At 43.7% G+C, this 21196-nt stretch overlaps 1 protein-coding gene across 3 annotated transcripts in view; it reads right to left on the reverse strand.

The window, feature by feature from the left end:
• Positions 1-287: 287 nt before the first annotated feature.
• GAREM1 (GRB2 associated regulator of MAPK1 subtype 1) overlaps positions 288-21196 on the reverse strand; it is a 136897-nt gene continuing 115988 nt past the window's right edge. For 2 of the 3 annotated variants that reach the window (XM_032765267.1, XM_032765269.2), the window contains 2 exons: positions 11980-12146; positions 288-1814 (listed from right to left, as the gene is read on the reverse strand). In XM_032765267.1, the coding sequence (XP_032621158.1) occupies positions 902-1814; positions 11980-12146 (1080 nt within the window). In that variant the 3' untranslated portion in view covers positions 288-901. The remainder of the gene's footprint in view (positions 1815-11979; positions 12147-21196) is intronic. The other variant, XM_032765268.1, reaches the window with a different exon arrangement.

Consider the following 21196-nt stretch of genomic DNA (forward strand, 5'->3'; position numbering starts at 1 on the left):
CATGCTACATCGGGATCTGCCAAAGAAACATATGAACTGATTTGGTGAAGTAAGCTGCCTTTCCCACAAGAAAACGGCATGACCTGGTGGTCATACTAATAAGTGACTCACTTGATAACAAAGTACCTTTTGAAATCTACAGCTCATGAACTCTTCATTGGTTTATGGCAAGAACAGAATGGTTCAGAGTAGCAAACATTTTTTCCCCCATGGTCAACCAGATAAGCAGACTCTTTATTTTCAGGAACACTAAGCTTTATTTATTTATTTCATATATAAGTGTTTTACTCAGAAGCAGTAACATGGCAAATTTATCTAGATAGTCATGAAGATATTTTGGTAAAATTATCTTGCAAAATATACTGTTTCAGTGGCATTTCAAAGGATGTTTTAAAACTCTTTAAAAAGTTCAGATACAATGTTAAAAATGGTGTTTTATAGGTTTGATCATATCCTTTATTAACAGCAGAAAAGGAAAAACTAAGTCATGGCATGTTGCCAATAATCTGAATAGAAGTAACCTCAGCAGAAATGCATTTTTTGCTGTTAACACAAAACTGTAAACTAGAGTTGTGTGTGGTCTTTCATATTAATTGTTCAGTAATAAATACTATGTTTTGACAGACTACATGAGTAAAAATTAATTCCCTTAACGTCCAGTGTTTAGCAGCTGCTGAATGTTCAGTGATGCACAAGGCACACCTCTATGGGTTCTCTACATTTTTATTGACATATAAAAATCTGTTCACCACTCTAAAACTTTATCTGCATAGTAAGAATTTCTTCCACTATTATTTACAGAAAGGGCTTTTAGTGCAAAAACAGGAAATGACGTACTAGCCCCAGCACTTCTAGCACATCTCTCACACAGTTTCATTAAACATCAGTCAGAATCACTGAACTACATCTTCGGTCGCCAGCCATTAATGAACTGCAGTATTTTCTTAACCTGCAATTTGCTTAGCTTAAAGTCCTCAGAAAGGATCTCTTCTGTAAGCTGAACGAGTAAATTGCCATCAATCTTCTCTGTAACAAAGAATGATATGACATCTTCTGATAAACCAATAAATCTCAGAGATTTAGATACTTCCTCTATTGAGAGCCCAGAAAGGTCTGTAGGTGGTTGCCAGGGAGAGCCATCGCCACAAGACCTTGGTGCTAACTGAAGGTGAAGGGGAGACGAAAATGGGTATGAAACAGAGAAAACATTCTGCATGCCCTTTTTAACAGGATATTGATCTTCTGAGAGGTCTGGTGAACCAGTCTGAGATTCTTCCTCTGCACCGTCTATTTTCAGAGGCAGAGGACAAGTGTCTAGAACTGGGTTCTCATCGTTCGATTTTGGCGCACGAGGAGGTAAGGCAGGACATGAATGACTCTGCTTTGCATTGCTTACTGCCAGATTTTTCTCATCAGTGCATTCTAAAGAGTAGCTTGCTGACTTTGGACAACTGCAAATGGTGTTGCTGAACTCTGTTGTGGCAAACTGCGTGTACCCAGCAGGGAGTTCACATCTGTCAAAGTCGAAAGTAAAAGAGGCTGGACAGTTTCTCTTTGGTGTGCCTGGAGTCTTCTGTCTTGGATAACTATAACTCCTGCTTGGATCGAGCAGAAAATCATTCCTGTTTAAGCCTTCGGCAGCTCCAGAAAAATGGTTTGGCCAGGACAACCTAGAAGACAGAGCTTCAGCTGAGGGGCTTCCAAAAGGCAGCTTGCTGTCAGGCTCTTTTGATTCGGTTTCCATCATATTGCAAGGATAGCAAGAAAGAGGGGCACTCTCAGGTGGATTTGTTGTGTCACCTTCTGTGATGCTGCTTAAAAAACAAAACAAAAAGATAGTTAGTATGAAGAATGGTTAGTATATAAGCAATGTTGATATTTAACCATATAAATTAGGAGATCAGACTATAGAATCATAGAATATCAGAGGTGGAAGGGACCTTAGGATGTCATCTAGTCCAACCCCTTGCTCAAAGCAGGACCAATCCCCAACTAAATAATAAATAATAATAAATATATGGAGATATACCTAGCTCACAGAACCGGAAGGGACCCCGAAAGGTCATCGAGTCCAGCCCCCTGCCTTCACTAGCAGGACCAAGCCAGATCATCCCAGCCAGAGCTTTGTCAAGCCTGACCTTAAAAACCTCTAAGGAAGGAGATTCCACCACCTCCCTAGGTAACCATTCCAGTGCTTCACCACCCTCCTAGTGAAAAAGTTCTTCCTAACATCCAACCTAAATCTCTCCCACTGCAACTTGAGACCATTACTCCTTGTTCTGTCATCTGCTACCACTGAGAACAGTCTAAATCCATCCTCTTTGGAATCCCCTTTCAGGTAGTTGAAAGCAGCTATCAAATCCCCCCTCATTCTTCTCTTCTGCAGATGAAACAATCTCAGTTCCCTCAGCCTCTCCTCAGAAGTCATGTGCTCCATCCCCTCCGCTGGACTCTTTCCAATTTTTCCACTGCCTTCTTGTAGTGTGGGGCCCAAAACTGGACACAGAACTCCAGATGGCGCCTCACCAACATTGAATAGAGAGGAATGATCACGTTCCTCGATCTGCTGGCAATGCCCCTACTTATATAGCCCAAAACGCCATTAGCCTTCTTGGCAACAAGGGCACATTGTTGACTCATATACAGCTTCTAATCCACTGTAACCCCAGGTCTTTTTCTGCAGAACTGCTGCCTAGCTGTTCGGTTCCTCGTCTGTAGCAATGCATGGGATTCTTCCGTCCTAAGTGCAGGACTCTGCACTTGTCCTTGTTGAACCGCATCAGATTTCTTTTGGACCAAACCTCCAATTTGTCTAGGTCCCTCTGTATCTTATCCCTACCCTTCAGCATATCTACCATTCCTCCCAATTTAGTATCATCTGCAAACTTGCTGAGAATGCAGTTCACACCATCCTCTAAATCATTAATGAAGATATTAAACAAAACTGGCCCCAGGACCGACCCTTGGGGCACTCCACTTGATACCGGCTGCCAACTAGACATGGAGCTTGGCTAGCTCAGTTAGCAGAGTTCAAGTTCCTGGTTCAGCAGAGGGAATCTGTCCCCCAAAAGCTTCAGAATCCATTTCTGGGGGGAGGGATAGCTCAGTGGTTTGAACATTTGGCCTGCTAAACCCAGGATTAGGAGTTCAATCCTTGATGGGGCCATTTAGGGATCTGGGGCAAAAATCTGTCTGGAGATTGGTCCTGCTTTGAGCAGGGGGTTGGATTAGATGACCTCCTGAGGTCCCTTCCAACCCTGATATTCTATGATTCTCTGATTGATCACTACCCGTTGAGCCTGACGATCTAGCCAGCTTTCTATCCACATAAATTATCTGATCTTGAGCTTAATTGATTAATTAGGACTATCCTTCCTAAAATGCCCTTGAAAAGTCCACTCATCCAGCCCATATCACTTTAAATTGCTGGCAGTTATGAAAGAAAAACAACTGCTTCAGTCTTGCCACCTAATTGCTTGAGCCCCGGCACCTCTTTCATTACAAATTAAGCACTGGACAGGATTTGTGAAAGTCACTTCTGTGAGAAGTACACACCCAACCATACTTATACAACATAATACAGACCAAGTAAAACAATAGCAGTAATAAAGTTTGCTGCTATGTATAACCTATTTAAATGTGCAAGTAAGTTAGCTATGATGCCAACTGCCTCTTCCTTTCAAGGGCACTTTAGGAAGGATAGTCCTAATTAGTCAATTAAGCTCAGGATCAGATAATTTATATCCAAGAATGCTGGAGGGATTTAAGAATTAAGGAGTAAAGTTGCCTACTAAACTTTGTAATCTCCTATTAAAATCAGGTATATGACAGAGGACAAGAGAGTAGTAAATGTTTTAGCTTTTTTTTTTTTTTTATCATCAGAAAGGTAGCCGTGTTAGTCTGGATCTGTAAAAGCAGCAAAGAATCCTGTGGCACCTTACAGATTAACAGACATTTTGGAGCATGAGCTTTCGTGGGTGAATACCCACTTCGTCTACATGCATCCGACAAAGCGGGTATTCACCCACGAAACCTCATGCTCCAAAACATGCGTTAGTCTATAAGGTGTCACAGGACTCTTTGCTGCTTTTTTTTTTATTATTATTATTATTATTATTATTTTTTTTTTTTTTAAGTGCTTTGGGTAATTCTAGGAGTAACAGACCAGTAAACCTTCCTTCAGTAGTAGGGAAACTGGAAAAATTAAAATGAACAGAATTATTTACAAAATACCTCCATGTATAGCAGAGACAAACAAGCACAGTGGTGGAAAAAGTCATTTGAATTTTTCATACACTTAACTAGGCTTGGAAGGACTGGGTTTTTAATCAGAAAACTTGAGTAAATGTCAATTTCACCATACACACACACAAAAAAATATTTCCACCAATAATAAGCATTTTTCTTTAACTATCCATCAATTTTGATACTTGAGAACTTAGAGGTTTATTTAAGCATATTTACTTTATATATTTTGACATGTAATGTTGACAATGTGTTTTAATGGTTATAAATAAGGCCCTACTTGAATAATCTTCAATCATGGCTGAGTTGTAGACAAGACATGGAAAATGGTGGAAAAGTGACAATGGACCTTTATTAATAGCTGTAATTTGGAAAAGCCAAGAAAATTTAAGAAAAATTTGCTGGAACGATACAATACTCCAGTATTATGTTATGCCTGCTAATTTTTTTTTTGATAACCAGACATTTTGTGGCAACTATATAACATTCATTCAAAAAAAGAGTGAAGACTAAAAGTCTTAACACAATTGCTGTAGGCATTGAATGTTAGTGCAGTACTAATTGCACACTCAAAATGTACACAAAGTTGGTGACTGTGCAAAGTAAGATAATTAAAATAAAAATGGTGGTAGGAGCCTAATATTTTAGGAATTGCAATTTCCACAATATTGTGAACGACATAGGGACTTAGTTATAAACCTCTACCTCTTTGCATCCCACCATCTACTGTCATTGAATAATTATTGTGCAACACCCCTCCCCCTAATAATTTCCTTCAACTGTGAAAATTTAAGTTATTTTTAAGCATTTTTTTCAGTTTTAATCAATCAGTATTATCTGCTGAAATTATAAAAAAAAAAAAAATTGAATTCTGCCAAGCCTACGTTCAACTTAGGGCTTGACTACACTTGCGAGTTAGAGCGCATTAAAGCAGCCCCGGGCACCCTGATTCATGAGGCGTCCACACTGGCAAGGCATGTAGAGCTCCTGGACTCTGAAGCTGGAGCGCTCCTGGTAATACACCTCCATGAGAAGCATAATGCTTGCTGCGCCCTGCTGGAGCACTGCGGTGCCAGTGTGGACACCCTGGTCTATTAATGTGCTCTGATCACCTCCAGAAGTGTCCCACAATGCCAGTTCTAGTCACTCTGGTCATCACTTTGAACTCTACTGCCCTGCCCTCATTGCAGGGTTAAAGTGAAAGAGCTGCGGAATGCCTATTGCAAACCGCGCGAGGCAAACAGCTGATCCGGTGCTGCCCCCACGACCTGCCATTTCTACAAAGAGCTGGACGTGATACTTGGGGGCGACCCCACCTCCACTCCAAAGACCACCATGGACACTTCAGAGCCCAGTTCAACAAGGCAGGAGGAGGAGAAGGAGGAAAGCAGGAGCGAGGATGCTGAGGAGGAGGGAGACAACCCAGCATCCCTAGATGCATGCAGCCAGGAGCTGTTTTCAAGCCAGGCGGAAGGTAGTCAGTCGCAGCAGACGGTGCTTGGGGAAGGACAAACACCAGAGGAGGTGCCCGGTAAGAGGCTTTTATTTTGGGAATGAAGTTGTTTGGTGTGGGCTCTTGAGGCGAGGAGGGTTAGGGCTGCATGCATGCCTAGATGCTGAATAGGGCGTTGATGTGCTCTCTCACATTGTGGTAATCGGCCTCAGTGATCTCTTCAAAGGTCTCATGCAGAAACTGGGAAATCCACTTGCGCAGGTTCCTTGGCAGAGCTACTGCGCTCCTTGTTCCAGTAAGGCTAACATGTCCGCACCACTGACAGGTGGGGGAACCACAGGCAAGCTGCATATGGGCCAGGGCAGAAGCCACATTGTAGTAGAAGACTACTTCCTTGCTTCCCAGGTCACCCCTAGCAGCGAGATTTCTTCCATGACAAACTCCTGTGGAAAATGTGGGGACAGTGTTCAGCCTCCAGGTGCTGAACCTCCGAGGTCCATGCCTGAGTGAATCTTTCACCCTTCCCTTCACAAATGTTATGGAGGGTACAGTGTACAGCACACGGATATAACCGTGGGGACATGGTCATCAGCCAGGTCCAGCTTTCCATGCAGACAGCACCAGTGGCCCTTTAAACAGCCAAAAGCACACTCCAATGTCATTCTGCACTGACTCAGACTGTTGTTGAACCGCTCCTTACTCCTGTCAAGGCTCCCTGTATAGGGTTTCACGAGCCATGGCATTAAAAGGGTAAGCCGGGTCTCCAAGGATTGCAATAGGCATTTCGACTTCACCTATGGTGATCTGGTCTGGGAAGAAAGTGCAGGCTTGCAGCTTCCTGAACAGGCCTGTGTTCCGAAAGATGCGTGCATCATGCACCTTTCTGGACCAGCCTGCGTTAATGACAATGAAATGCCCAGGATGATCCCCAAGCATCTGGAGAACCACAGAAAAATACCCCTTCTGATTAACATACTTGGAGGCCAGGTGGGCTGGTGCCAGAATTGAAATATGCGTCCCATCTATCACCCTTCCACAGTTAGGGAAACCCATTGGTGCAAAGCCAGCCACAATGTCATGCACGTTACCTAGAGTCACAGTGCTTCTGAGCAGGATGCGATTAATGGCCCTGCAAGCTTGAATCAACACAATTCCAACGGTCGACTTTCCCACTCCAAACTGGTTAGCAACCGAACGGTAGCTATCTGAAGTTGTTGGCTTCCAGATTGTAATAGCCACCCACTTCTCCACTGGCAGGGCAGCTCTCAATCTCATGTGCTTGCACCACAGGGTAGGGGCAAGCTCATCACACAGTCCCATGAAAGTGGCTTTTCTCATCCTAAAGTTCTGCAGCCACTGCTCATCAGCCCAGACTTGCATGACGATGTGATCCCACCATTCACTGCTTGTTTCCCAAGCCCCAAAACTATGTTCCACGGTGGTTAGCATGTCCGTGAATGCCACAAGCAATCTCGCATTGTATGCGTTATATGAGTCGACATCATCCTCAGTTTGTAGCTTAAGGAGTAATTCAACTGCAATTCATGATGTGCTGGCAAGACCCATCAGCATATTCCTCAGCAGTTCAGGATCCATTCCCGCCAATAGAAAGGGAAGACAGTGTGCAGTACAAAAAAGGTTGAAAAATGGCGCCAAATGTGGATGGAAGCACAGGGATTGTGCGGACGTGAAGCGATGCATCATGGGGCATTGGGACAGAACCCAGAATGTCCTGCACCCTCCCTCCCCCTTCCTACGAGTCACAGTGCCAGAATGAGAAGAGGTGCTCTGTGGGATAGCTGCCCATAATGCACCGCTCCTAATGCCACTGCAAGTGCTGCAAATGTGGTCACACCAGTGCGCTTGCAGCTGACAGTGTGAACACACTGCAGTGCTTTCCCTGCTGTGGTCTCTGAGGGCTGGTTTAACTCCCAGCGCTCTACATCTGCAAGTGTAGCCATGCCCTTAGGCTGTCTTTAAATTGCAAGCTAGGGATGTGATTCCCCTGCTCGTGCACAGACTTGCCCTAACTCTCATCGAGCTAGTGTGAGCATAAATAGCAACGTAGCCGCGGTAGCAAGGGTAGCGGCAGCTGAGGCATGGCCGAGTACATACCCATTGGGCTCAGCTTCATGAGAGCTAGCACAAGTATGTGTGCACAGGCAGGGGAATTCTGTGTAGACAAAGCTTAACCATCCAACAATGGATAACACAGGAAAGATACTTGGACATCTGTGTGTGCAAGCTCAATGGAAACCTCTGCTCAGTGTGCAGCAGTGGTCAAAAAGAAAAAAGAAAAGTTAGTCTGTATAAGGCATGAGATGGAAAACAGTGCAAATACTATGGTACTCTATAATGGTACTGAGTGCGGAGAGGGGCTGCAGACAGCCAGCTGTGCTCACTGATTCAGAACCACGCCACCCCAGCACACGTTATAGCTGCACGGGGGCAGCCTAACTTACAACAGTGGAGGATCAGACATAGCAGAGCTCCTCCTCAATGCACCTCCTCTCAATCCCTATTCTGCCTCCAACACCCTTCTCTGTGCACTATGCATAAGGGGGAGGCAGCTGGTGTAGGTGGCAGGTTTATGACAGAAGAGAGCACCCCTGCACATGAAGGTCATTCTCCACCGTTCATCTCCCACTACTTCACGGGCATTTGCGGACACCTAGACTGCGCAAAGTGGCCTTGGCAGACTAGAGAATCCAGCTCGAGGCCCATCTAGTTTACGAGGGTAGTTAGTAAGAGAGGACATCATAGGGGTGTACAAAATGAACATGATAGAGAAAATAAATTGGTTAGAATATCAGGGTTGGAAGGGACCTCAGGAGGTCATCTAGTCCAACCCCCTGCTCAAAGCAGGACCAATCCCCAGACAGATTTTTGCCCCAGATCCCTAAATGACCCCCTCAAGGATTGAACTCACAACTCTGGGTTTAGCAGGCCAATGCTCAAACCACTGTGCTATCCCTCCCCCCTTAAATTCAAATTTGCATACATTTCATTCTGAGCTTCATAGAATAGCAAGGTTGGAAGGGACCTCAGGAAGTCATCTAGTCCAACCCCCTGTTCAAAGGAAGACCAATCCCCAGACAGATTTTTACCCCACTTCCCTAAATGGCCCCCTCAAGGATTGAGCTCACAACCCTGGGTTTAGCAGGGCAATGGTCAAACCACTGTGCTATCCCTCTTTGCTCCTGTTTATCTTCTGCCACAACACAAGAACAAGGAAACATTTAATGACATCTTTTAAAAAATGTAAATGATAAAGATCAATAAAAGGAAATACTTTTGAAGATGTTTATTGACACCCCCTCCCATCCGCCACAAACAACCCTATTGGAACTCAGTGCTGCAGGACTTAAAGGAGGCAGGGATCTAGTAGAGCTTAGGAAGAGATCACTACACGTTTATATGAACAGTGAGAACGTTCAGTTACGTTGAACGGGGTACATAAACCTTCATGCTTAAAGGCATATGCTGACCTCTAACAAGGGAAGTCTAGGAAACCAATAGGCAAGCTATTCCATAATCTACCTACTACACACTTCCCAACACTGGGACCACCCCACTGGTCTGAGTTAGCACGGTAATTCCAACATAAATTAGCTTCATAGTTTACTACTGGCATCTAAGGAGTCCGGTGGCACCTTAAAGACTAACAGATCTGTCTTCACGAACAAGGTCAGCTCCCAGACTGCCGCACTGGGCAGCACAGTATGGGGAGGAGGTGACCAGCCCTCTGTGGAGAAAGAAGTGGTTCGGGACTATTTAGAAAAACTGGACAAGCACAAGTCCATGGGGCCGAATGTGCTGCATCCGAGGGTGCTAAAAGAGTTAGTGAATGTGATTGCAGAGCCATTGGCCATTATCTTTGAAAACTCCTGGCCATCGAGGGAGATCCTGGAGGACTGAAAAAAGCTAATGTAGTGCCCATCTTTGAAAAAGGGAAGGAGGAGGATGCGGGAAATTACAGGCCAATCAGCCTCACCTCAATCCCTGGAAAAATCATGGAGCAGGTCCTCAAGGAATCAATTCTGAAGCACTTGGAGGAGAGGAAATTCATCAGGAACAGTCAACATGGATTCACCAAGGGCAAGTCATGCCTGACTAACCTTATTGCCTTCTATGAGGAGATAACTGGCTCTGTGGATGAGGGGAAAGCAGTGGATGCGTTAATCCTTGACTTTAGCAAAGCTTTTGATACGGTCTCTCACAGTATTCTTGCCGGAAAGTTAAAAGTAGTATGGGCTGGATGAATGGACTATAAGGTAGATAGAAAACTGGCTAGATCGTCGGGCTCAATGGGTAGTGATCAATGGCTCCATGTCTAGTTAGCAGCTGGTGTCAGAGTGCCCCAAGGGTCGGTCCTGAGGCTGGTTTTGTTCAATATCTTCAATGATCTCGAGGAAGGTGTAGATTGCACCCTCGGCAAGTTTGCAGATTACACTAAACTGGGAGGAGTGGTAGACACGCTGGAGGGTAGGAACAGGATACAGAAAAGAAACCTGAAGAGGTTCAACAAGGACAAGTGGAGAGTCCTGCACTTAGGACGGAAGAATCCCATTCACTGTTACAAACGAGGGACCAAATGGCAGTTCTGCAGAAAAGGACCTAGGGGTTACGGTGGATGAGAAGCTGGATATGAGTCAACAATGTGCCCTGATTGCCAAAAGGCTAACGGCCATTATTGGGCTGTATAGGGGCAACTGCCACGTTAGTCGAGGGACGTGATCATTCCCCTCTATTCACATGATGAGCCTCATACTGGAGTACTGTTCCAGTTTTGGGCCCGCAAAACTACAGAAGGGCGGTGGAAAATTGGAAAGAGTCCGCAGAGGGCAACAAAACATGATTGGGGGATGGAGCACATTGACTGGATGAGGAGAGGCTGAGGGACACGGATTGTACTTGCAGAAGAAAAGAATGGGGGGAATGATAGCTGCTCAACTGCTGAATAAGGGTTCAAAGAGGAGAATCAGACTGTTCTCAGTGGTAGCAGATGACAGAACAAGGAGTAATGGTCTCAAGTTGCAGTGGGGGAGGTTTAGGTTGGATATTAGGAAACACGTTTTCACTAGGAGGGTGGTGAAGCACTGGAATGGTTATCTAGGGGGTGGTGGAATCTCCTTCCTTAGAGGTTTTTACGGTCAGGTTTGACAAAGCCCTGGCTGAGATGATTTACTTGGGAATTGGTCCTGCTTTGAGCAGGGGATGGGACTAGATGACCTCCTGAGGTCCCTTCCAACCCTGATATTCTATGATTCGGGCATAAGCTTTTGTGGGGGGGAAAAAAAGTGTTTTTTTTACCCACAAAAGCTTATGCCCAAATAAATCTGTTAGTCTAAGGTGCCACCGACTCCTTGTTGTTTTTGTAGATAAAGACTAACCTCGCTACTCCCAATACTTGATACCTGCATCTAAATAAATATATTTCAATGAAAATGTTTAAAAGCAATGTATAAAGCATGGGTGATGACAAAAATGTTGCTAGATTATTTAATAAGATTTTGCACAGAGTTAAGATTGCACATACAAGCTAACTTTAGTATTTGGGGGCTTGCATGTTTATCCTCTGGTTTTAATTTTAAAACAAAATCTATGAAGAGAATGTTAAGTGTTATACAGAATTGTATGTGATTCCCCTTGAAATTTAGGATAGATTTTCTATCTCATACCCTGCACACCTATAGTAAAATAAGTAAGTATGAAGTAATAATTTTCATGTATTGTATAATAAATTAACAGTTTCTGCTTATGTGAGTTTGCTTTGCCTTGAGTATTTTTAAAAAGAGCTACTTCACCAAGGCCTTGGCTACACTGGCGCTTTACAGCGCTGCAACTTTCTCGCTCAGGGGTGTGAAAAAACACCCCCCTGAACGCAGCAAGTTATAGCACTGCAAAGCACCAGTGTAAACAGTGCCCCAGCGCTGGGAGTGCAGCTCCTGGTGCTGCAAACTAATCCCCACGGGGAGGTGGAGTACCTGCAGCGCTGGGAGAGCTCTCTCTCCCACCGCTGGTGCCGTGACCACACTCGCACTTCAAAGCGCTGCTACGGGAGCGCTCCCGCAGCAGCGCTCTGGAGTTTTGAGTGTAGCCAAGCCCCAAGTTAACCCCTAACAGGAAGCAGTGACACCAACCTGCATCATATGTTAACAGAAAACTTTTAAAAAAACATTCATCAGGCTATTTTCAGAATAGTTAAAAACGTACACATTCATAGACAAACTATTTTCCTATAGAGGGAAATATTTGGATTTCATAGCTCAAATACATACATGTTGTGCAATCCTGAAGAATAGTAAGACAGCGTAGGGCTAGGAGAACGAGTCTGTTGCCGTGCTGGTTTGATTGTGCGAGGAGGAATGGAAGGACTGGTGGACAAGGGCTTTGAACTTCGTGGTGGAACAGGCGGAGCATTGAGGAGCCTGCATTCCTCTCTTACCTATATTAGAAAAGAACATTTAGCAAATAGCTTGAGAACCCAAGTAACAACATTCTGCACCAGATGTAAGTTCAAGTTTCTACCTTGGAAGGAAATAATAAAAAGGAAGAAGAAAATGCTAGTGGTAAACAATACTTTATCGCCAAATATGTGTCTGTCTTAAGAACCCGCTAGAGGAGACAAAAGCTTACAAAAAGTTTGCAACCAGGAGGTCTTATTACTGGCAAAGTAAAGTTGCTAGTGTATGTTTTTATGTACTTTTATTTCACTAGTTTTACATCTGTTCATTCAAAAGAATGAAGACTGGAATTGTTTAAAGAAAACTAAGCAGTGTAGAAGGTTAGACTGAACATTTCAGGTACTGTATGTGCTGTAGGGGAATGAGACATTTGGACAAATCTGTTTGCTAATGGAGTTTACTTAGTCATAGTGATCCCTCCTAAGACAGGAAGTGACAATATCTAAATAGGATCAGAGCGGTAGCCGTGTTAGTCTGGATCTGTAAAAGCAGCAAAGAGTCCTGTGGCATCTTATAGACTAACAGACATATTGGAGCATGAGCTTTCGTGGGTGAATACCCACTTCGTTGGATGCATGCGCCCACGAAAGCTCATGCTCCAATATGTCTGTTAATCTATAAGATGCCACAGGAATCTTTGCTGCTACTGCTAATGTATGCCATATGTACCATAGGATACATTTGATAACACTCCAGAGCAGATGCAGTAGCACTGCAGAACTGAAATAGACTAGTTGGGATAGCTGACTCTTTATTCTGGTTGCCATTTTCACTTTTTGCTGCTGTCTTGCATTCTTGCTCTTGTGGTTTTGATGGAAAATGTTTAAGTTCTTTGCGCCAGCCAGCAGAGGGCGCATTGTAACCAGTCCTGCCTTCCCTGCCATCCTTAACCACTAAAGTACAAACACCTTCAGTTAGGCTGACCTACAATTTAGGAAGTCTGTTTCTACTTCTACTACCAGATTTGCTATAGAAGCTCAGGGGAACTGACAAGGCAACTGAACTGAATACACCTTTGTTCTCAGTTTTCATTATTTCTGCTGAAAGAGAGTTTAGGTTTCTCAAACAATACACATCTTACAGGTATATTATAGGTTAGGTCTGACAGCGAGTTCTATGATTTCAGCTCTGCGGAAATCCAGATGTACTTTAGAAGCCAAGCACTGAAAGAATTAGTGTAACCTCTAAAAGTGACCCATTACACCACATTGCATGTAAATTAGCAAATGGCCTTAATTATTTTTCCTTCTATTTGTGGTGTAAAGTAAAAATGGACTCAAGTCTCCAAGCTCAAAAAGGGAGTTAGATATACTCCAGTGTTTGGGGGGAGGAGGGGTGAGAAGAGAGAAAGAAAAAAATTCAGCGAGCAAGACCACCAGCAACATATGCAACACGAATGGGTTAAAGTATGAGGGCAAAGGAACCTGATAAAATACAAACTCATTCTGTTAGGTTGTATTTTGAGCAAAAGAAATATCTTCATCTCCCACCATGTTTCCAGCTTACACTTATATCACAGCTACAGTCACGGCAGTGGCCCAATTGTCATAATCAGAGCAGTTTTCATCATACTTGACTACTGGTGCAAACTTTATCAAAGTTTCAGTCTGGGCCCATTTCTAGTTAGAAGAATTTTCCTCATAGAATAGACCAACGGGCTAAGGACCCGACTCAAACCCTTTTGAAGGAGAGTAATTTTACTCACATGACTAGCTGCACTGAATAAATTTATTCAGAGTAAAAGTTACTCATACATATTTGTAATGACCGCACCACAGGTAAAAATCAGGCCCTTCATATACCGCATCCAGCCTTATGTTAAATAAGTAATGGAGCAAAGGAAATTCTCATTTTAGGTGGAAATTGTATGTTTAAATTTAAGAACGCTGCAGAACTAACAGCTTGGCAACACTGCAACATGCAATTAGCGTTTAAAGTGATCTAATTTATTTTAAAAAAATAAATGTGGAAACTTTTGCAACTTCAATGCTTCCCCAAATGCAATAACTCATTTAATACTTATGTTAAAAAGGAAATCAGGGACTGGGACATTTCAGTACGTTCCTTTCTCAAATCAGAACAAGTTAAAATTACAGGAAATGTCCAACAGCATAAAATGCTGAAATAAATATGGCTCTAAGGGCTCCTATTTGCTCTCTCGCTAAAAGACTGGAATCAATTTTACTTATGTTTGTTATTGAATTCAGGCATAAAATTCTGGAACCATTTTAGTATTGCGCCCCCCAAGAATGCCTAAGGACTTAAAAAAATGAAGCCAGACTAAGCAAAGTGAATATGGCGTGCTCTGCAACATGCCATTAGGGTCAGAGCCAGACCGTTCAGGGCAGCTCATAGTATGCATGGAGCAGGCAAGGAATTTTTTTTTTTTTTTTTTACTTGAAAGAGTAAGAGATATCGGCACAGCTAATTACACTTACTACCTATCACCTTGTCCTCCTGTGTTTAATTCAGGATAAGGCCACAGGATACAGGAAGTCACATCCTCACATTCCATCTCAATTACATTAAAACAATGTAATATCAGGCTGTTAAGACCGAGACCCCGTCCTAATAGCACCCACCATCATCAGATAAAGAAACAGATCTTAAGACGGTTAAAGAAGACTTAGTTTGATAACATCCTGTCTGGCAACAGATCACTTATCAACAGTTGTGGTTGTGAAATCCTCATTTCTTTACTGTTTTGTCATTATGGTCCCCACTTCCCTATTGTTTGTCGGTATGATCTCTGTCTGGTTCTTTGATTGTTTCCGTCTGTTAATTAATTTACACCTAGCAAAATTATGTAAGTTGATGAGGTATAATTGGTTAGAGAATTTTGTTAGGATAGGTTAGTAACATTTTAGGAAAATAATTGGCTATGGTACAGCTAAGCAGGACTCAAGTTTCGCTATATAAACTGGGGTCCAAGAAGGAGACCAGCAGAGAAGGAACAGAAGAATAATAAGAAAGGAGGACCTGGAAGAACTCACCTCCAAGACACAGCCTAAGATCAAAGCGGTTAAAAATCCTCTGCACGACCATGACCCGAATCCAGATGAGACTGGCCTTGCCTAGCCAACAGAGAAAGTTCACCTTCTTGATCAGGATTGGTGAGCACAGCATTGTAGGCTTAGTATGTGTATTCTGCTTGGTAATTGTCAGTAAATAGAGGATAAGAGTATTACCGTGTAAGGCTTTTCCACTGGTAAAAGGTCCTGCAAACCCATAGAAAATTACACCCTAGGCCCTAGGAACTGGGTAAGTGCAGGTACTTAAACTGACAGGGTTATGCCTGAGCCCTAGGAACTGGGTAAAGGTGAGTGCCCGAGAGAGAGAGAGAGAGAGAGAGTGAGTGTGTAACAGTTTGTTCTATCAAGTCTGGCTCCCCCCACTGTCACCACAGAACCTTTGGGATTCTTCAAGATCCAGACTGGGGACATCCACACCAAAGACCATCCTCAGATCACTATCAGTGATGAGATCGGCATCGGTCCTGCAGTCAGGACAGAGGCGCTGGGACCAGGGCCTACTGGCCACTAATGCCCTATCTCTGTGTCCTGTGGCCTCCTTGGAATTCGTGGGACGCTCCTTGGTCCCCAAGTCCTGCTCTTTGACCAGTTTCAGAGCAAGATCACCAGTATGTTCCCTGTGCTTCTAGAGGACTCTTCTGTCCAGATCCTGTGGAACAAAAACAAGATCCCTTGTTGACACAGCAAACTGCCTCCTTGTATCATGCTGGAATCTTCCTCTCCCTTGGTGCCTGTGGACATTAAGGTATATGAGGACCTCCTGAAGCGCATGGCTGCTACATTGGGTCAGAATTCCTCCAGGAATATATGCAAAAGCTCCTGGATAGTCTCCAAGCATCAGCTCCAGGGAGAGTAGCCCTCTCAATAGATAAGGCTTTCCTGGAGCCTGAAAAGGCCTTCTGATAGACTCCTAATTTGTTTCCTCTACAGCAAAGCATTTGGAGAAATAATATTCATTCCCACACAAGAGTTTGATTGTTTCTGTTTCCACCTGGCCCCTTACTCTCAGCTGGAGACTAATGCAAATGACAGGGCTCAGCCCGGAAGGTATATCTCTACAACCAAAGACAGAGTCCAAGAGGACAAACTTGATGGGGAGAAGGATTTATAGTGTCTCTTCCCTGCAGATGTGCATCACAAACCTGAAAGCATTGCTCTCCAAACATGACTTTGTTAATTAATGGTAATGTCTAAGTTCATGGACAAGTTGCCAGAAGCCTCCAGGGAAGAACTCAAAGCATTCATTTCAGCAGGCTGTTTGGTGGCCAAAACTTTATTGCAGGCAATCCTGGACACAGTGGATGCCTCAGCCAGGATTATGGCATTGGCTGCAACCATTAAGAGGGTCTTATGGCTACAGAACTCAGGCATTGCATCCCATGTGCAACAGACCACTGAGGATTTACCATTTGATGGCTGAGTTTTGTTTTCAGAAAAGAACAACGAAACTATGCAATTGTTTAAAGACTCCAGAACCATGCAATTGTTTAAAGACTTTGCGTGCTTTGGGCGTATATATATTTTAGCCTTGTGGAGACATCCCTATAAGTGGTCAGCAGCCACAACAACAATACTGCTTGCAAATTCTGCTCTACAAATTCAAATGCATTTCTGACAACTAAACGATTCAGGAGATTTGCTGTGTATGTCTGGAGCTGAAGTCCCAACACTCAAGCACAGACTGGGTGTGCCTGAGGTTTTTAGGTCATATGGATTACTTGTGTGTGTGCAGCCAATATGCCAGGCTGCACCTTTGTCCTCTTCAAATGTGTCTGAAGTCGCTCTACTGTCTGCACCATCATCCCCTGGACGGATGGGTCTGTCTTCCTCTGCCAATCCTGAATTCCTTACAGGGCTGGATGGTTCAGGACAATGTGTGCCAGGGCAATCCCTCTGCTCAGTCTCCACTGGCCAGAATTATAGTCATTGATGTCTCCTTAATAGGTTGGGCAGTGCATCTGGAGTCACAGAAGGTTGAAGGCCTGTGGTCAGAACAGGAAGCTTCTCTACTGATGAGTGTCCTGGAGCTTTGTGCCATGTACAAATGCTTTTCAGACCATTCAAGATCACATCAAATCCTTAGCAATTCTGATACTCACCAACAATATCACCGTGATGTATTATGTGAACAGGCAGGGGAAGCACACTCTAACATGCTCTGTCAGGAGGCAATCAGGTTCTGGCAGTTTTGCATCAGGGGAATCTTTCCCCCATGGCTGATCACTTGCAGGGGATCTACAATCACCTGCTGGATCACCTTGGCAGGAATTTCTCCTTTCTTAAGTCCAGCATCCTGTGGTCCATCTTTTCAGTTTGGGGAACCCTTTGTGCTATGAGCAAAAAAAGAAATGCCAGCTGTTGTGGGTCTCAGTCTAGCCTCCTTGGCCACCGCTTTTCAGCTGAGCTGGAAAACAGCACTCTTCTATGCCTTTTCTCCTATTCCAATCATGGACTGTGTCATGCTTATTGCTCCAACGTGGCTGAGAGAACGCTGGTTTTCTGACCTCCTCACACTACCAATCTGGCCTCCTATATTCCTTCCTCTTCACCCAGACCTCCTGATTCACATCACAGTCAGGTTTTGCTCCCAACATCCCTGCATCTCACAGTGTGGACGCTGCATGGTTAGATGAGGAAGAGGTGACCTGGCAAGTCTTGCTTAACAGTAGGAAGCCCTCCACCAGGGTAGCCTATGTGGCCAAGTGGAAGCAGTTCACAATATGGGCAATACCTGGGGGAGTGCAACCAACATGGGCTTGTATCCAGGACATCTTGGAGTATCTGATACACCTTCAATCTTCTGGCCTCATGCTGAGTTCACTGAAAGTCTACCTGGCAGCAATTTCAGCATTTCATCCACCTATCCATGGGAAGTGGGTGCTTTCAAACCCCATGGGAGTGAGGTTCTTGAAAGGAGTCATTCATCTCCACTCATCGGTTACAGAGCTGGTTACTTTGTGGGGCCTTAAAACTGTTTTAGCAGCTCTTACGGGACCTGTGTTCAAGCCTTTGGAAACTTCTTCTTTTTCCCTTCTATGTCAGCAAATGGCCTTCCTTGTGGCGATATCTGCCAGGAGAGCATGCGAGTTGCAGACTTTGATGGCAGAGCCTCCTTACATGTGATTTTCCAAAGATAAACTGACCTTGCGGCTGCACCCTAAGTTTTTATCTAAGGTAGTTTCGCAGTTTCATTTGAACCAAATTATATATTTACCAGTGTTCTTCCCTAAGATGCATTCAACCCCAGAGGAGCACTGTCTCCACATTTTGTAAGTAAGGCAATATCTAGTGTCTTATCTGGACAGAACTAAACCTTTCTGTTCTTCATTGCATCTGTTTGTTTTATATGAAGACCTAATGAAGCAGTCTCTCCACAGTCAATCTCCAGGTGGGAAAACTTCCTGTATCATGATAGATATGAAGTAGTCCACAAGTGGTACAAGCTCATTTCACAAGAGCTCAGGCGACATCAAGGGCACATCTAAATGACACTTTTATATCGGACATTTGCAGGGAAGCCAGTTGATCCTTTGAGCATACTTCTGAAAACCATTGTGTCATTACAGCATTGTGTCCAGATCAGATGCAAACTTTGGGAAGGCAACATTGCAGTCCTTCCTAAAATAGACACCTCCTGCAAATGCTGCTTTCAAGTCACCTACTTAAAACGCGTGGTTGTATCTACTCAAAGAAGAAAAACAGTTAACCTCCTGTAACTGCTGCTGTTCAAGACATGATGCAGACATGCGTTCCTCTACCACCCGCCATCCCCCCTGCATCAGAGTCTGAACTTCTAACATATGGTGTGAAGTAACTGAAGAGGTCAGAACAGCGGCACCTTTATACGACCAAGGAAGGGGCTAAGGCCTCAGAACATGAGCGTGGTTGCCCCTATGGGCCCTGCTAGACAAAGTTCTCCAGTTCCGGTGCCTGGGGTACATGTCTGCATTATATCTAGAAGAACAACAGTTAGAGGTAGGTAACTTTTTTATTCTTTCCATTTCTAAAAATGGATGATCTTTTAGCTATTGCTCAACAGAACTGGTCAAATTAGTTAGTTGCATATGTTTGCTTTGCCAGGGTTAGAAAAAAATAGCTTGTTTAAAATCAGTTCTTGAAGAGTCTCTGGGAATCCCATACTCCATTATTTCAGATCCTCCACCCTCTAAACTCCAGGTCCCATGCTGCAGACATTTTGGAGTCCATTGATGATTCTGAATAAGGATGCTTTTATTATGTTATTAACCAATTGTAGTTGATAAAGTAATAATACTTGATCATTTTGGTCATTTTGCTGTGATATTACCTTATAACATCGGATACAGAAATTATAAGTGAGATTAACACACGCAGCAACTCACATGCATTCCACAAAGTCTAAACACAGTTTTTAATTCTAATATCTATTTTCACAATACTAAGGCAAGGGTGAGCCAGACTGGTTCCAGCTGTGTGTGTCATTGTTCAGGTGAGACTTAGGGCCTTGGCACCTGCCAGAGTCACAGCCTTTAGCCGTTGTAACCATGTGGGGTAAAATTTTCAGAGGCAGCTAAGTGACAGGAGCTTCTGAAAAATGTGTCCATGATACAGAATACATCTCACCTACAGTTTTAAAAGTAGAAAAAAAAATCGTGGCTAAAAATCAAACAAACAGGGTTCTACACTTAAAACCTCAGCTTTTCCTAAATATATTTTTTCAGTGTTTTTTGTTTACGTGAACTTGACTCTTCCAGTATACCCCATGCTGCACATGCTTAAAAAAATAAACACACCAGACAATCCACCCAGCATTAAGTCTCTTAGGAGTGACTTGACCTCCTATTTATATTCACTATTAAACTTTTTCTAATACCATGCTTACAGAATACATTATATTGTTTTCACATAAGATTAAAATCTTCTGATAATCTTGTAGATGAGAAAAAAAGGTCAAACTTCTAAAATAGTTAAGTGTCCCACAAATCATTCCCCCTCCCCTTTTAATGTATTGTGGCAAATTGCCGGCACTATTATGATGGGTCCTGCGCTTTCTCCTCTTGTGTGGGGTTCAGGGCTCCGTTTCTCACCCCTGAACTGGGGTATCAACTGTCCCAGAAAAAAGGAGTGGAGAGGGAGGGACCCAGGCCCGCCCTCTACTCTGGGTCCCTGCCCAGGGGCCCTAGGGATAGAGGTAAACCACTTGAACTAGCGATTCCTTCCCCTGGGCTACTTCCCTCTCCAGCTCTTCAGCTTGTGGGGGCTTCTTGCCCTCTCTCCATTGGGCCAAGTTTTTCCCAACCCCTTGTGTCTGTAGAGTTCCTCTGCTCTGCACAAGCCAGGTTTCCCTTTACCTAGGGCAGGGACAGGCAACCTATGGCACAGGTGCCGAAGGCGGCACGCAAGCTGATTTTCAGTGGCAGTCACGCTGCCCACGTTCTGACCACCAGTCCCGGGGGCTCTGCATTTTAATTTAATTTTAAATTAAACTTCTTAAACATTTTAAAAACCTTATTTACTTTACATACAACAATAGTTTAGTTATATATTATAGACATAGAAAGAGACCTTCTGAAAACATTAAAATGTATTACTGGCACACGGAACCTTAAATTAGAGTGAATAAATTCTCGGCACACCACTTCCGAAAGGTTGCCGACCCCTGGCCTAGGGTCTTGGTCCTCTGGCCCATCACAGCACTTCTCCAAACTGCTCTCCACTCCAACACCAAACCACTCTGCTTCAACTTCTCCAACTGTCTGATTGAAGCAGGGGTTTTTTAATCAGGTGACTGGCTTCAGGTGCTCTAATTGGATTAATTGGTTTCAGGTGCTCTAATTAATCTGTAGCAGCCTCTCTTCCCTCTACAGGGAATACGGCTCTCATCATCCTGGGGCTTACATAGCTCCCATCTATCATTCTCCTGCTTCCCTCTGGCCATGCTATATTACAGTATATTTTAAATGTTTTGTATGCAGAAGTACAAGCATTAGCCAAGTTTGATGGAGACACACTATGAAATA

This window comes from Chelonoidis abingdonii, chromosome 2 (assembly GCF_003597395.2).
Source record: "Chelonoidis abingdonii isolate Lonesome George chromosome 2, CheloAbing_2.0, whole genome shotgun sequence".
NCBI classification, from domain to species: Eukaryota; Metazoa; Chordata; order Testudines; family Testudinidae; genus Chelonoidis; species Chelonoidis abingdonii.